Below are 18,318 nucleotides of genomic sequence, written 5' to 3' on the forward strand. Positions count from 1 at the left end.
ATCACTTTATTTGTTCCCATTATTGACTACTTTTAAATTTCTTCCAGGTAAACTGCATAAGTACCGAGTTCACCCCGAAGAAACACGGTGGAGAGAAAGGCGTGCCGTTCCGCATCCAGGTGGAAACCTATCAAAATGGCGAAGTGATGACAGCGTCTAGACGCCTGCACGCAGCTGCTTGCCAGATCAAGGTATTCAAGCTAAAGGGGGCCGATAGAAAGCACAAGCAGGACAGAGAGAAGATCATGAAGAGACCAATGGCGGAGCAGGAGAAGTACCAACCCAGCTACGATTGCACGGTGTTAAACGATGTAAGTACAGCACAGTAGGTAGATGTCACTCTTAACTTTTGTTTTTGACGTTTCGATACACTGGAGCAATTACGCAAACGTTAAAAAAGTTATTAGTGAGATTTTTAATTATTAAATTGCAAAATGGCCAATTCTTCCTGCGAAGAAATGGCGAATATGCATTTTATGCACAGGAAGGCGAATGGGAACACGTGAGAAGCTAGAAAATTGTATGCAGAGGCATATTTCTGTTGCAAGGATGTCTTGCAATAGAATTGCCTACTATGTTTATTAAGATATATTTTAATGTCCCTGTAATCGCGCATCGATTTATAAAAATCCATGTTTCTGGAAAACGGTCTATCCTAACGAGATGAAATAAGAGGACCTTTTTTAATGAAAAATATTTGCGAATCAGTAATTTGATTTCAAAAATAAAGAATTGTCACAAATAAAAAAGTTAAGGCAAGATGTACGTAGGAGACTCCCTGTATGTGACGTCCCTGACTAAAATCTGCAATTATTAACACAAAGAAAGTTTTCCCGTTCCAGCTTATTAAAGTATACCGAATTCCATAATTTTAACACAAACCGTTTCGAAAATATTACGAAAAAACCATCTACAGAAGTCTTCCTTTAAAGGGTTCTAGCCCCTTTAAAAAGCAATTTTTGAGATATGTTTATAAGAACTTTTTTTATTAATTTAACCTCTAGAATCACCTCCTAAAATATTTCAACGTTATTTCCGGACACCTTGTATAATAGCCTCAGTAATTCTCTTTGAGACGTATAATTTATAAAAATATCTATCGCTCTAAAATAAGGACAGAATTTAAGACAAAGTATTTCACCTCAAAATTCAAAACATTTATTTTCTTTCGTGGTTTATTTTTTGGAATTTTTCCTTGTTGCAGTAGCCTAACTTTATCATAAGTTTGTGATGGTTCTTTAGCTAATAATTAAAAGTTACATGTTTATACAGAAGTGTTCTACATAAACTTTTCTAAAAGGTTTCATTTTGGTTGAAAGTACTAGTATGTCAATTTATAGTTTTATGAAAGTGGTGCGCCCCTGAAGATTCCTCTAACGACAAAAAATGTGTATTTAGAATTTCTTTTAATTTTAGATTGCCAACGATGCAGTTCTACAAACTCCCACCCTTACCACCCTTTCAGCCTATTCCGCAACTGAAAGGTAAGTTTTCTCGTGTAAACTTTCATCAACGTCGAATGTGTCACCATTTTGATACACGTTTTATTTAAAAATGAGGTTTGAGGGCTTATTACACTTTTAAACAAAATAAAAAAAATTAATATTAACGATTTCTGTCTTAAAGAAATTTAACTAGAAAGAACTAAAAAAATATTGATTTTCGGAAGGTGATATGCCACTGAGTCGAACTGCAGTGAGTTTTCTTGTTTTCATTTTCAAAAATTACAGTATTATTCTACTGTGAAAAACCTGTTGAGAATATTTGAAACTCATTACAAATGCCCGTCCAAAGTATTCAAAAAAACTAACTGATCTTTAGAACCCTATGTACTATTGATGTTTTACTTCATTTGCAATGAACCAAAAAAAAGTGTTCACCTAGTGATGAGCAAAAAATTGAGAGCAAAATTTATTTTCCGCGAGAAACAGCTTATGTTTGAAATTTTTAATGACTACACAGAAGTAGGTATAATAGATACGAAGTAATGAAATTGTAAAGTGGAAATTTACTAGCAAATCTGTTTTACAGTTATTCCATTGGTTCTATTTTATTATTACTATAGATAGATAGAGATTGAAATTGAACATATAAAACAACAAGCAATATATCGTATTCAGCAATATATAATGTGCTGAATTTCCGTCTCTATCTATCTATAATATAATAATTCTGTCTAACTATAAACTTTTTCCGCTCTCTATATGGTGTTGCTATGTACTGTTATATTATTAATATAAGTATAAACTATTGCAGTTCCATTTACCTTTAGTTTAAAATAGTAATTTCCCCGAACTCCTATTAGTAACTATGCTTTGCATACATGCTCGAATTCCATGGTCACATGCATCCAATCATTTACAATATCCTAGGATCATAAAGATAATATACGAAACCGCACGAACTATTTGGTTTTGCACCGCTTTCAACGGGATCCATCTGGGGGAAGTTAGAAATAATCACTCAACTGTGCAGGTTTTTATTAAAATAATAATTTAGTAAGCTTTGTCAAGATCTGAACAAATGCGTGTTTACACAAAATTGATTGTTTGTTATTGTTGATCGACGTAAGTTGAATAAGGATTATCTAAATAGTTAATTCCAAATGTTAGCTTTTCTATTAATATGTTTTGTCTCCGATGGCCGCAAATAGAGTGGAAAAGTTAACACCCATCAAAAACGCTTGAATTATGGATGCATTATTTTAAACCTTATCCTGGCCCCACTTCACATTTACAAATGTGATAGAAACATTCGTGGTACTACAATCGTGTCTTCAAACAAATGCATCCACACACCGATAAAACGCACGTCTAACCTCTCAATATTGACCTTTAAAGGTCTATTTAGAAGGTGCATTATTTAATTAAACCTATAGCATGTACCATGTTCCCATTTAAATTTTTCAAAGAACTAGTTTTCTCCTAACTCTACAAAAGCATGCACTTATACGTCAATTTCTTTTAATTCATTTAATTTAAAATTTGCATAATAAGTTGTGTGGTAATAGCTATCTGCAACATCTGTAGATTGATTGAGGTATTTGGAACATCTACGAAATGTTTAAATAAGAGTAAGCTACTCGACTTTGCCTGGATACACGTCCAGAGAATGGAAAGAATAAGTAAAGTAAAAATGCGTCTAAAGAAAAAGGCAATTTGTTTTACTAGTTTTCATTGGGTTCTTCTATTGAAACTGGACAGGAAAATACTTAATGATTTTTGGGTCTTTTCTATTTCCTGATTTAGGGAGATCTCTCAAGCAACGTTTTTGCTTCAGACTTCCATTTTTGGCAGCTTTACGGATGTATACGTGGAGCATATTTGGGAGTTTTTCCAAATTTCTAATTCTTAACGTTCGGGAGGTACATGGTAAAATTTGGTGGTACGCCTACAACCGAACCTAGAACGCAGAAACTTGAAACTAATAATAATATAATAAATAAAAATAAAAAATAAAAATAATTTGTCAAAAAAATAAGAGTTACACGAAACCAAGCCATAGTTTTTTTGCCTTTCTCTAAACTCTGTGCGTCCATGACTGAAACAATTTTTTTTCAAGCCTGTTGTGGCCCACAACAGACGAAAACATGTTTGAAATTAATAGGACGCCCCCTCTGTGGTGCGTGCTGGTGTACGTAGCCTGAGCTTGATGCTTTTTTTTATCCACCCCCGCGAACCTCAATGCGTCTCCGAATAAGGGAATTATATCGCTTCCACGCAGACTTTGTACTCGTAAAATTGAAATTTTGGTATATCTTTTTTAATTAGTTTACAAAGCCCAAAACTGCAAAAAATCTATGACAACTACGCCGTATATCTCAAAAAAGACAAATGTATATAATTCTCCGGCGTCTATCGCCTTCGGTGTACCTTTATAATTAACCGAACGAATGAGATAAGTTTTATATTAAATTTGGGTGTAAATTTTTGAAGGCTTTGCTGGAAAAATATACTCCTGAATTACAAGTTGACTAGTGATTCAGCTTTGTATTCGGCACTGTCTTTGTAATAATTATTCGTAAAACTATTGACGACCACAATTATACATGTACGAGTTTCCCTTTCTACTTTTCACCAACGAACTAAGATAATCAACATACATTCGTCATAAATTTCACTCGGCGTGTGCCAATGATTTTTAATGATGTAAAAGTAGGCAATATGGCAAATATACAGGGTGTCCCGAAATTAAGCCACCATACTTAAACAGCGTAAATTACGTCCAAAAATAACACCAAAACTTTATATAAACATATATCGAAAAACGCTTTTTTAACGATCTATGGCTCTTTAAAGACATAACTCTGATGATGGTTATTTTGACATATTTCCAAAACGGTGCAAGATAACTTTATGAAATTTGGTAAGATTTTATACTTTTTAAACCTTAATTGACTGATGCGGTTGAATGGAAAATATTTCGTCAGAGGCGTGCCGCACGGGGGGCGTCGGAGTTAAAAAATGCTACATTTTTTTTATGTGCCCGGTTTTTTAGCTGCTGATGCAAAATTATGAAACCACATATGTATCCAGAAAAAAAATGTACTCTTGGTTCATATTGATAGAACGCTCCATTTTCGAATAAAATTAATTTGAACATTACATTGCATGACAAATACAAATGATGCTTAAAACGATCATTTTCAACCATATCAAAACTATTAAACAATAATAAAAAAAAACAACAAGAAATTGAAATGACACATTTTTAGAGTAAGTTTTCAAATAAGTTACTGTTTTGTTGGATATACAGTCTAGACCGTCTTTTTATGCTCTGGGAGGCACGAAGAATTTGAAACAGATTTTCTTTTTTGAACGGTAACTTATTTGAAAACTTACTCTAAAAATGTGTCATTTCAATTTCTTGTTGTTTTTTTTTATTATTGTTTAATAGTTTTGATATGGTTGAAAATGATCGTTTTAAGCATCATTTGTATTTGTCATGCAATGTAATGTTCAAATTAATTTTATTCGAAAATGGAGCGTTCTATCAATGTGAACCAAGAGTACCTTTTTTTTCTGGACACATATGTGGTTTCATAATTTTGCATCAGCAGCTAAAAAACCGGGCACATAAAAAAAATGTAGCATTTTTTAACTCCGACGCCCCCGTGCGGCACGCCTCTGACGAAATATTTTCCATTCAACCGCATCAGTCAATTAAGGTTTAAAAAGTATAAAATCTTACCAAATTTCATAAAGTTATCTTGCACCGTTTTGGAAATATGTCAAAATAACCATCATCAGAGTTATGTCTTTAAAGAGCCATAGATCGTTAAAAAAGCGTTTTTCGATATGTTTATATAAAGTTTTGGTGTTATTTTTGGACGTAATTTACGCTGTTTAAGTATGGTGCCTTAATTTCGGGACACCCTGTATAGTACATTTGTGTAGGCAAAACCATCGTACACGCACTGACCTAGGTTAACGTCATGTTTAGTTTTGGCTAAGTTTATTTCGGAAAACTTTAGACATTTTAAGAAAAAAAAATTATGACTAATGAGCAAAACGGCTTCTGTATGATACATGTACAGGGTGAGTCGAAATTGATAGATATTAATTAAATAGGATTTTCTACGCTCTTAAAAATTTGAGAAGTTCTGATTAGTCTTAGCTTCGAACCCTTCAAGACAATGTATGCTTCATGAATAAAATCATAATGAAAATATTAATGGAATATTTTCTCCCGCTTCTTCAACGGAACTTTCCCTCTTATAACCAATTTTATAAACTCGGCATTCTCAAACAGATCCAAATCCATTCCTCGAAAAAGCAGTTAAGAACGTATATGATGTAAATTGGCCCTTTTTGCGTTGTTGGCCATTACATTCTTACTTTCTCTGCCTGGTGTATTGTATTTAATGGAAAATAAACCTCCTACGGTCACGCCGCCGATTACAGGAACCGGTCGATGTCAGATGGTACCGGAGGAACTAGCAAGTACTATTAATAACTAACCGGTTCATATTACTTCGAAATGGCAGCATTGCCCACATGAACGTGCCACCCTAGTGCAAAAGATCTTACCGTTTTTGATAATGAGATTAGTTTCTTGTTGTAAACGTTAGTATATAGGTTCATATGTACATACACGTACACAATAAAGTTTTTCAATTTATTTGTGTGCAGTGAAAGTTACTTATTACAGCATTAGCATCATATGAGCTTTGATTTAATCAAACTTGATACATTGTCTAGTATCTAATTTTGGAACTCTGGCAATTGGTGACAATTGTTATAAATTATAAAACATTATTCTTGATGTCTCTAAAAATAGATCTTCTGAGTGGGATTTCTTTATTATATCCGCTGTTGGATAGAAAGAGAGAGAAGTTGCTTGTTTATGGCAGTATGGAAAAGCTTGTTAGATTTCAAGATTGAATCAAAAACTATTTTAATCAAGATCAATTTCGTGGGTCAGGCATATGCGGAAATAGGTCTTCAATGCCAGCTTCTGGGTTAAATCATGTTGTATCCAAATCGCGGGTAATGAAAATGATTTCATTCTGCTATATTGGACTTATTGGATCTTACTGGATACGTACTTGATTGTGTTAAGTGGATATCCATGAGAATTATTATTCTATTAAAATGAATTTCCGGAGGTGCTTATCTTCATTCATCCGGTTGTCGTGATAGAGTCTATCTTTATGTATGTGCTTAAATTAATTTATCGTCAAGAAAGTTGATGTGCAGCATAAACTCGATAGTCGATTTGAAATTTTATTTGTAAGATTCAATTTTGTAAACCAAAAATCTAATGGTGGAGGTCATACGGATCTGTGTAAAAATCTTTAGCACGTTACAACTGCAAAAGTAGAATATAAAAAATTCTCAAAAGCTCTCTTTTAAGTAACAAGAATTAAGCGATTTTCATCAATAAATTATTGCATGGTAAAAAGGACTATAAAATTCCAAGTACTGGCGTTTATGGGAATAGTTATAAAAGAAAGAACCAGTAATTTGAGTTGCAAATATTCCGACAAACATGTTAAACCGAAAACAACGTTGGTGATGCACAATCTTGTAGACCCGGAGATTCTGCCTCAAGCGCTAATGCGTATTACTTGTACTGAAAATTCCTTTGCTTGCCACTTGATTCTCATCTGACCAAATAATTTTATGCGGAAAATTCTGATCATGTGAACATTTCCGCGCATATCTTCCGTGTTTCGCCATTACCAGATTTGTAGGTGTGTTTGCGTCATGAAACTATTCCCTTGAATGCGCGACTTTTCTCCAATTTAATCAAGCCTGCATGTATTAGGTCGTGTAGAATGAAATGAGTAGAATTGAATTGAAACTTTAGTCATTTTTTTTTCATATGAAATGTTTTTATTGTCAATCGAAATATGTACCACCATTATCAATACACTTCTGCCATTTAACGGGAAGTTCATTGATTCCCCTGCTGTAAAAGCCTGCAGGCCGGGAGTCGATAAACTCTTGGAAGGCAGCTTTGACAGCCTCGTCAGAGTTGAATGTTTTCCCTACCAAGAAGTTATCCAAATTTTGAAAGAAGTGGTAATCAGTGGATGCTAAGTCGGGTGAATACGGTGGATGACGAAGAGTTTCCAATTCCAACTCCTGCAGCTTGGCCAAGGTGACTTGTGCGGTGTGTGGCCGGGCGTTGTCGTGCAACAATAGCGGTGCGCTTCGATTGACTAATCTTGGCTGCTTAACTGTCAGTTGCCTCATCATTTCGGTCAGTTGTCGTCAGTAGACATCAGCCGTAATCGATTCACCAGGTTTCATGAAGCTGTGATGGATGACACCTGCGTTGGACCACCAAACGGACACCATAAGCTTCTTTTGATGAAGATTTTTTTTCGCACAATGTTTTGGTGGTTCATCTTGATCCAACCACTGCGATGAACGTCTGGTATTGTCATATAGGATCCATTTCTCATCACAAGTAACAATCCGATTCAAAAATGGATCGTTATTATACCGGCACAACAAAGAAACACAAGCTTCAAGACGTCGTTCTTTCTGTATGTCGCTCAACTCATGCGGTACCCACTTGTCCAGCTTTTTCACCTTACCAATTTCAGCCAAATGAGTCAATATTGTTTTTTTGGTTACACTGAATATTAACGATAATTCGCTTGCACTTTGACGTGGATTCGCTTCCACCACGGCTTTCAGATAATCGTTATCCACTTGAGTTTCAGGTCGTCCACGTGGTTCATTTGTTAGGTCAAAATTGCCAGAACGAAATTTCATGAACCAACGAGATACTGTTTGCTGTGAAGTGACTTCAGTACCAAACACATCATTAATATTGCGAGCCGTCTGAGCTGTTGTGGTTCCACGGTGGAACTCATATTTCATTAACACACGAATTTCACTATTTTGCATGGCTGCACAAAAATGTTTATAAAAATAAAAGTTTTCAATAATTTTTAACACTTTAAACTCTGATCGAAAGAGGAAGAATGTGACTTTTCCACATAAAAAAGTCAAGTCCAAATATAGATTTAGAGTGAAGTTATTCGCAGTTGAATGTGGCATTTCGAGAATCTACTCATTTCATACTACACGACCTAATATTAACGTTTACGAGATCCCCATCCTCATCGTGGTCACGTGTATCTTGGACACAGTGTATACGATTACGTGCCTTTCTCCGTAAACTCTGAACCTATGTAAACTCCCCTACGTCATTCTTCGTTGTTTTACCATGTGATCTTTGCTTGACTCGTGTCGTTGTTAAGTGGGTTTGCATGTTCTCATAAGAACACAAATCCTATCATTAACGCACATTGAACAAAGTAAAGAAATCTAGTACACCACGGCATGGTGCTACTTGCAGCGATAAAACTTAAGGTATCACCGGTAGCGTTGACTCATCCCACATTTTTGGGGCATTCTCGGAAATTCATCTTACAGGAATAGTCTCGCTGCCCCGTTTACCGTATCGCAAAAATCAAAGAATGACTCCAGTGCTCCAAGGAATGATTTCTTTGCGCGTTACGCCGCAACAACAGAGGGTTACATTCAATGACTGGGGATTTTTATATTTCCCCTTTTCTCATGTTCTCTCGCTTTCATTGCACCCTTCGAGGCATTGGTGTAGCCGTTTGCTTTACGTTATTTAAAGGAAAATAGTAAATAGTCGAACGTGTACGAGGGCACACGCAACATCGGTGGTAATTTAAGCCATGGAACAAAGAAAGTATGCAGTATTGCAATAATTGCGGTAATGAATTACGTGCGCCCATATTCCGGCCTATCGCTGCGAGGAACGGGTCGATAGTGTGTGCCGACCTAAACCGCTCCATCCTGGCTTAACCAGTTTTAGCTGGTTGCATCTTCAATATACAAAACCGAAAGGTTCGCCCAATCTAACGTTTATTACTGCGAGTAGTCGAGTCGTTTCAATCCAGGTCTCTCCTGTTGCGTGTTTACTTCGTGCATTCGCTTTTATATTTACAGCAGTTCGCTATAATAGTCCGGTGTGCCGGTTTCGCAGTAATATTTGTTTTGTGTGAACTATGATTTATCGGTAGTCGCCAATCGTGCGTTAGATATACAAAAGTTCTCTCCGTATTGACCTTATGGTGATCCCGTTCGGTTCCCGACACTTTCGCGACTGCAGCCTGGAATGGTATTTCCTGAATTCCGAACCTTCATCGGTTTCCCGCATGGATCGATGGTCCAACAAGAAGCGCAACTTGTTCACCAACTATTCTCACCCGAAGACCAGCTTATTAGATGACATAAATTTTCGCTTGCGGGCGGCCAAAAGGAGCGACACTTGTGACATCTATTTCTGTCACAGTCGCAGCTCTATAGCTTTGATCTGAATCGGACTTCATCATGGAGAATCGCCTCTACTTGTTGATACATACCATGACCATCGCCGACTATGATTTTGTTATCCAGGCGCAGTTCTTTCACACCTACGTGGAGGGCTTGGCACACGATCCGTGTCTGATTGGTCGCAGGGTAAGCATGAGGCTGCACCCTGCGTTGCGCAGGGATAGTGCCAAGGCTGTGCTGAAACGACTGCGCGCACCCTCTGGTAAGGGGGTGGTGAAGATGCGCGGGTCGGCGGTGGTAAAGCACCATCTTAGGAGGGTTCACATGTAGGTATTTCGGTTGGTTCCAAAATTTTCAAGTTCACTACCATTATCACTACTTATATAAAAGAGAAGTTTCTAGGGCATGTATATTTCATGCCAGAATTAGTCGATTGCATTTTTGTCGGTTAGGTGTTGCGTTCATTTTTGGAGTTCAACAGTGAAGGCGCTACGAAATATAAACAAACCGAAAGATACGAGTATCAAAAAATCATAATCTCAAGTTAAATTTGTTCTATTTAGTGTTAGAATTAGTCGCTTTTTGCGTTTGCATATTTGCCTACTGAGAATCGCATTTAGTTTAGGAAGTCGCAATTTGGTATTTTAATTAGCAAACGCAGTGGCAAACATAAAAAAACGGAACAAAGCGAGTGTCAAATTAGCATCTCAAATGGCATCAAATATCAAATTTAATGTCACAATCAGTCGCATTTTTTGGGTATAATTTTTTTTGAAATTTGACTACCGGGTAAAGTGCCGCAAAACATAAATAAAAACATCGAATTATAATATACAGCAATACCGGCGTTTTTTTGTTCGCATTATTGTCCACAAATGTCTCAATTCGCCATTTTGTCTATCGGCGAGGGCCCTACGTAATGTAACCAAAGATGAATTACGACGAGTAATCTTGTTAAAATCGCTTTATACTCTATTTGTATTTTTTCCACTAGAAAGCGATTGAAGTTTCTCGGTTTTCCAGACATTACCTTCATTTCGCGTAATTCCTTTCCCCAATAAAAATGGGAATTACCGTCTTTGACGCGTAACAATTTACAGTGTCCACTTCGTGCGTCGTCCAGTGTATCGCAATAAATATGGCTAAATTTAGATAACTTACTTTCTACTCATTGTTTGTGTATTTTAAGCAAAACAAACTTAAAAGCAGCAGGCAGATCTAACTGGTTCGAACCACTGGAAACACGTCTCACCTATCGCCGTGTTAGCGAATTTGTACGTTTAATTCCTGCAATAAACAAGTAATAGTCCCTTGAATGTTCGATTTTAGGATAGATATGGAAGCGATAAAATACTACCCCCTTTATGACCTTCTGTTGGTCAATAAAATACCGCTTTATAGTTTGTGACTTTACGCATGGAGCGTTTTTCTAACAGCAAGAAATTGCTGGTTAGGCCCGAATTACATTTGGCAAATTCATGAAATTTTCTTGTAGCAAGAAACTGCTCGTACACCATTTAAAAAATAAAACACTGGAACTATCGTTCCAATTATTAGTACGGAATTCGGAATTCATCGTTTTGAATAACACACTTACTTGAGTTTTTACGAAGTTAGTTTCTCTGATAGAAAGCCACAAGACAAACAACAATAAAGCATTAAATATCGTAGTGTGTTTGTAATTCACTGCACGATTTTGTAGCCCTGAAAATGACTAGTAAATTACAAAAATTGCAAGCGGCTGCAACAAATTTTAGACCTCTTTGGCAATTCTGGATGCAAGTAATTGAGCCAGAAATTGTGTATGTCTTTATTGCGGCAATAGTATTAAAAGATCCGTCTTTCAGTTGAGAGTTTCTTTAGGAAGAGTGCTACTAATACTGCAAATATACAATTTAGCACAACAATTAATTTTCAATCCAAATCCGCGTGTATGCATTAAAAATTGCTGCAAATTTTTGGACAGTTTGGACCGGTAAATTAGTTTTAAGGGCCGAATTATTGAAGCATTGAGAATTTTAACTACAAACTAATTTCTATAATACTATTGATATTGGTCAATTTGCTGTTATCTATGAAAATTATCTAAAAATTAAACTTAAGAGTAATGAAAAATTTGACCCTTAATTAAGTAACTTCCATGTGCTCAACAACCGTTATTAAAATTCTCTAATAACATTCATGTGATCTACAAAAAATAAAATAGTTCAACTAAACAATAGTTAGTAGCTAGACAAATGTGTCATCACACACTATGTGTTTTAGCGATGCATTTAATATGTCAACAAACCATTAATGTTCATTAGACCCACTTAAGAGTAATCGTTTTCGTTTATTTAAATTTTCCTAGATGGCTTTGGTAACAAATGTTATGTTGTTTCCAGTGGACCGGAATTCGTGAAAAGTTCCTCATTGAACCTAGATACCTCCCTTAGCCAGCATGGTCTAATTCCCCAAAAGAGTTTCTGCAACAATGGTCCTCAGAGTCCTGATAAGAAGGATGAGTCCACCAATGATAGCATCGGGACAGAAGTAAGTGTAGGATCATGGAGTGGAGGAGATTGATGGATGGAGAGATTGAACATGGATTTTTTTGAGAAAAAGGTTTCTTAGAAAAAAATTCCTGTAGCGATTACTGGGGATTATGTGGAAATATCTAAGTCCCACGTCGCTAATAACCGAACCTTCTAGAAGAAATTCCGGATTTTTTCCAATATACCTTTTTTTGATTCCCTATTAAAATAAAGAATTTCTTTTAAATCTATTCACTAATCCATGAGACCGATTTTCCCAAAAGCATAGTTTTCTCAATCCAAAAACTTTCAAGATTTCAAATATGCCTTATTGGACTGTTTTATCTGAGAATTGAATTTGGATTGAGGAACAACACAAAATCACTATTTATCAATACATATTTATAGAAAACATTTCTTGCAGCCATTTAACAACAACCATCTCAACCAATTCTCCAACCCGAACGAAACCGTCCATTGGCTAACAGTCAACCGTTTCGAAAAATACTTGGACGTGTTCAATCGTTTTTCAGGCTCGGACATGCTCCGCATGTCCAGGGACGACATGATGCAGATCTGCGGTCAGGCTGACGGAATCCGTTTGCACAATGCTCTACATTTAAGGTTGCAACAGAACACAAATCAACTATTATAATAATGTACTTAACTATCGTTTTTTTGACCATAGGGCAATAGCTCCGAAACTCAAACTCTACATATGCAGAGAGAACATGTCAGTATTCAACGCAGTGTTCCTGAGCAGCCACAGCCATATAGAGCTTCTGCAGAAACTGTGCTCGATGACGTCGGTGAGGACCGAACAAGTTAAAGCGGTTTACGTGGAAGGGCCTCAGGCTATACACGTGCAATTAAACGACGATTTTCTGAGGCACGTCGAATCGGAGACCATGTTTTCGCTGAGCGTTTTACAGGAGAATGGAATGAATATTTTTGTGCTTAAGAGGACGGCTAAACAGTAAGGTGGTTTACAATGGGGTAATCGGTTAGGTTTGGTTCGCACACTCGAAAATTGCAAATTTTGTTGGTTTACATAATTGGCAGCTCCAAGCTTCGGATACGTAAAATTTTGCTAAAAATCGACACAATATTTAGCGATTCTATGTTATTTCTCAGGGTTTATTAGCCACGTGCCAGTAGCTTATCCTTCACGTATTTATAGTTTGTTGTGAACGTAACTAAATTTCCCTTATGGTCGACACAGGGGCGTCGAGTAATATAAATATTTGCGGATAAACGCATAAAATTTGCGGAATTAAGAACACGACGAATTCACGTTTTAACAATGTTCGTTCTATTAAGTAGATTTTAGGCTAATTTAACGTTTTTACTTACATTGTTACTTGTTGTCACGTGGAACTCATGGACATAGGAAAGGCAAGCAACAATAAATTGCAGGTCTTGTCGACATTAATGCTCACACTATGTAGAGTTCGCTCGATTTTTAATAGATCGCACGATTTATAAAACCATTTAAGACAAAAACAAATTCAATAACAAACCTCGTATTTTTTCATTGTTAAGTATTTCGGAGTCAGATTTCTATAAAATCCCCGGGCGATTTTCCTTGGCTTTTGTCTCTGGAACTCACTTTTTCTCACGAATGTCTTGCGATATATTGCTTTAGGCCTAAACTATTGTACCTCTGCCGCTTGCTGCGGCAGTATGGCTTCTTTTCTTGAGTAGGAGATATAATAAGGCCGTGGCCTTCCCTTGTCTTAGCAGTAGCGGCATTTGGGCACCCAAAATAGTGCTTTATCCAATTCCAGTCCTAAATAACAGACTATGCCATGCCACGACACTTCGACGCCATCAACTTCCAGCGAATCTGCGATGATATCGCTATGCCTCCCTATTAATATTTTTTGACACTTGGTTGGATCGACCTTAATCCTTTCAGATATCTGCTACTCTTGCAAGTCATCTAATATAATAATAAATTATGTGTTATAAAATATGACAAACTAGCTCTAGTCTATGTCCATCGAAGTTCAGGGTGAAAATTTGGTTCAATAACCATTCCACAGCGTGTAGAGCACAGTACCGGATGCCAATAGAATGGTCTCTTCCGCAGACTGTATACAGCCAGTCGCTGTCAAAGCCCCGGTTCAGCTGTAGACCTGTACCCTATGTCGACCCTCACTATAACCTACCAGACTCAAATCCAAACCAAGGTGCCTCAGAAATTCCTCTGCCTTGATGAAAACTCTTGTTGATCCCTTCCCTAATACCCGAATGTTGTTTTCCAACTGACGAATCCACAATCACCTGTACAGATCACGGATGTACGCGATGTAACCTTAAAGATTGAGGTATCGGGAAACAGACGCTACTTGTTAAACGATCTCGAAAAAGAAGTCCCACAGAAGTTAATCAAGAATAATCGTAAATTGGTTCTAATTTAATTTACTCGGTATCAGCATGAGTACAATTATTATTTTATCTGAAAAGAAATGTGGCAACAGTATTACAATTAGATCGGGAGGTGGAACGTGTTTTAGTTGTCAGTAAATTTTCACAGGAGACATACATACAATGACAAAGGTTTTATGAATTTTGATTAACTTGTATGACAAACAATATATTATGTATAACCCCATTTTCGTGAAGATAAGTTAGTTAATTGCGTGAGCATTAAAATCGATAAGAACTAATACTAGGCCTCTTCCAGGCGGAACAGAAGGATGGACCAATTCCAGGCCATCAGAAATACGCGTAGTACACCGATCGAAACCTTTTGTACATATTTCTGACGATCGGGAATTGGTTTCCTACTCTGTTGGAACGTAGCTTTAGGAATTTCGTAAGTTTGTAACAAAGGAGGAAATTTCTTAAAATCGTAATAAGAATGTTCGCAATTTGAGGGTGTATTTCGTTTTTATAATAATTAAAGTTTTTGACAATGTATTTTTACATTTGATAACATGGCTAATGCTCGTCACAGCCGCCAATATGGCGTTATTCTTGTCGCGCTCGCGAGCTTTGCAAATAAGGCGGTCATGTTGGTTTGACACAACGGCAGCATCTTGTTGCCGTGTTAGGGAAAACGTGTAATTCGCTAATTGGTTAAGGGCCAATAAAATAAGCCATGGCAACGAACTTTTATCTTCCAAGTAAAGTTGCCAATACTTTAATTTAGTGGTCCTATGGGTATCTTAGTGCCTACATTGGGATGGTTTTGTGGCCATTGGATTTTAAAGCCATTGGGTGTCAAGTCAGTTTTTTCTCGTTAAACTACTGCTGCCACTACTATAACGAATGATGAAATTTTCAAAACCACCATTGGAATTTACGAAAGAGGTTACAAGACCGGTCAAATCACGAAAAAGTTTAATTTTAAAGGTCGTCAAAAATCCACCTAGAAACTAGATTTTTCTAGTGCCTAGTGAGCATCGAAATATTCACCATCCTAATTTTGTATATACCGTGTGTCCGAGATACGTACGTACTTAATAGTTATCCGTATGAAAGGCAAAGATATAACTGGAAAAATATCATTTTGACATAGTGTATGCTTAAAGGTCTTAGAAACGAATAAAAAATACTTCTACAGAGTCTCATTATCTTGGACATAGAGTGTATATTCCGTAAGATTTCGAGCGAAGTTACACATCAGAGCCAATCATGCGCCTTATTTTAAGGTTCCCGATGTATATATACGTTATTTAAGTGATACTTGCCTTATCGTTATCATCAATGAACGCATGGCTTCATATTTTTGTATAATGAAATTGCGTGTTAGAGTCACAATATCTCGTTTATCTACTTCAAGAGTGACGCTGACGGGAAAACAAGATAGACTTCCTTTTTTTATGGAAAAAAAGGTATTTGTAGTTATTTGCTGCTATAAATTGTAATTACTACGTATATATTATTACAACTATATTATTATTATTAACTAGGGTAAAATTACGTTCTCATCCTCATCAAATCGTATACTCGACCCCATTTTATCCAGTTAAGCTACGTGGTGTATATTTCCCATTATTAGTCGTTTAAAAATGATTTGCATATTCGGTTTTAGTGCGTACATTAATCCTGCATTCGCCGATTTTAGATCGAAAGATGACGAGCATTTCCACGTGTGATAATGCAGAAAAAAATGAGATTGCAATCGTTTTTTTTCTGTAGCCATTTTCTCAGTACAAATGAAGAACTAAGAAGTAGTAAAAACTCTCTTTTCACTCTTTAAGATGTAGCGCATAATATTATGTTAACTCTAGATCATACATATTTGCATTAACAAGTAAATAAGAAGAGGTAATTTCGATAAGTGCCTGCCGAAATTCCCTTAATTACGGAGAGTTGCAATTATAGCAGATTTAGTGATATATAAAATATTTAGCTTTTTCTCAGGTGATTGTTTGGTTGTATAAACACCCCTAAAACGCATAATAGACCCATCTATGCATTTCTATAGGGTTTCCGAACAGTTGGCTTTGAAAACGGTGGGTTATTCTGCGTCTGCAGATAATAGTCAATTTTAAACTATATTTTAATCAATTGTGATTTAAAAACTAGTATATTATCATGTGTAAACTTTGGTTGCATCCAGTAGGAATTGCTCTTATGAGAAATTTTAACTACAACGCCATAACTACCTATAAACCGGAACGAACAAGCCATGGGTCACCGTTCGCCTGTGTTAGTGTAGCAGATCTATTGAAGAGAATGATAATGACTGTCAACACAATGAGATCAAAGAATGCATAATGTTCGATATTTCGAGCGTTACCTCTCAAGTCGCGGTGCTGGGCCAAAAGGCCTGCTATGCCAACGTAGGCGGGAGGGGAGCTTTGCCTTTTCCGTATCGCTTTTTCACGCCAGGAAATGCATCTTTTTCTTATAATTAAGAAGCTCAATTGAATACATTGTAAGTCTCAAAAGAACATGTAGGCTTTAGATTTTTTTAAATTTGTATTTCGTAATGCAGGCAGTGTTTTGTGTCATTTCAGATGGGACACTTCAGACGATCAGATAAATTGACCAGTAATATTGAGGGTAACATAATAATAACATTCTAAAATTCAACAATTTCTTTCAGAATAATGAGTTTTAGAATTTGGAACTGTAAAATATCAACATGCTGCCCTATTAAACTATTGTAGAATAAAACTAGGTGTTAATACCAACGAGATTAATCTTGAAAAAGACTCTGAATAACCAATTAATCGTGCTTCCTTATTGTTATAGATATTTCAAAGAAACTGGTACGTCAATTAACATTGTTGCCCGTTTGTCTCCTCTCTTTTCATTGTGCCCATTTCAGTAGGCATACCTAAATGAATCAAGATTAAGGTGGGGTCGTTGGTATGTGTTATAGTGTATTTTTTGTTTAGCGTATTATAAAATCGATTTTTTGCAGTAATTGATTAAATAATATTATAATTTTAATAAAAAAAGTTTTTGTTATGTAGGATTATGTCAGGTAAGTCTACTATTTTTCACTTACTGTAAAAAAGAATTTGGAGGTCACATAATCACGCACTATGATCTTTTCTATAATTTTTAAAATCAAAACGAAACGTAACGTTGAATGACAATAAAATGCTGAAGTAGGTGTATGTTATGTGCGATATTGGTTTCTCGAAGACCTATTGAAGAACCATCACGAGTTAAATATACGGCCTTGCATTTCTGCATTCCTAATACTAAATGTTAAATACCTATGAAACATTTTTCGCAAAGACTGACGCATATAACAATTTTGCAATAAAAAATGATCTAAAAATTAGATGCTCTGATTTTAGCGAGATTTGGTTCCACAGTAGGTTTACGATACAGCATTGATAGATGTGCCGTGGTCAAAACTCAAATTGGACAACTTCGATTTTTGCGCTTAAAAAATATCACGGACTATACAGGATGTTTCAGAACTGTGAGATCAAATTTCTAGGAAATGTTCAGTGCAACAATAGAAGGCATCTAAGTATAAGAACTCGTGTCTGCAAATGTCTCCTTAAGGCGCTACAGCCTTTTGATCATTTAAGACAGTTATGTGCAAAAATGTTTTTATCGAG

The 18,318-nt window shown here is 36.2% G+C and overlaps 1 protein-coding gene across 2 annotated transcripts in view; it reads left to right on the forward strand.

Annotated features, from left to right (window-relative positions):
* Positions 1 to 17,700, forward strand: part of gem (gemini) — a 28,678-nt gene extending 10,978 nt beyond the window's left edge. For both annotated transcript variants that reach the window (XM_066406682.1, XM_066406683.1), the window contains exons 6-10: positions 48 to 311; positions 1,417 to 1,484; positions 12,152 to 12,299; positions 12,705 to 12,904; positions 12,969 to 17,700. In XM_066406682.1, coding sequence (XP_066262779.1) covers positions 48 to 311; positions 1,417 to 1,484; positions 12,152 to 12,299; positions 12,705 to 12,904; positions 12,969 to 13,260 — 972 coding nt within the window. In that variant the 3' untranslated portion in view covers positions 13,261 to 17,700. The remainder of the gene's footprint in view (positions 1 to 47; positions 312 to 1,416; positions 1,485 to 12,151; positions 12,300 to 12,704; positions 12,905 to 12,968) is intronic.
* The last annotated feature ends 618 nt before the right edge of the window (positions 17,701 to 18,318 follow it).

Source organism: Euwallacea similis, chromosome 3, assembly GCF_039881205.1.
Source record: "Euwallacea similis isolate ESF13 chromosome 3, ESF131.1, whole genome shotgun sequence".
In the NCBI taxonomy this organism is placed as follows: Eukaryota; Metazoa; Arthropoda; class Insecta; order Coleoptera; family Curculionidae; genus Euwallacea; species Euwallacea similis.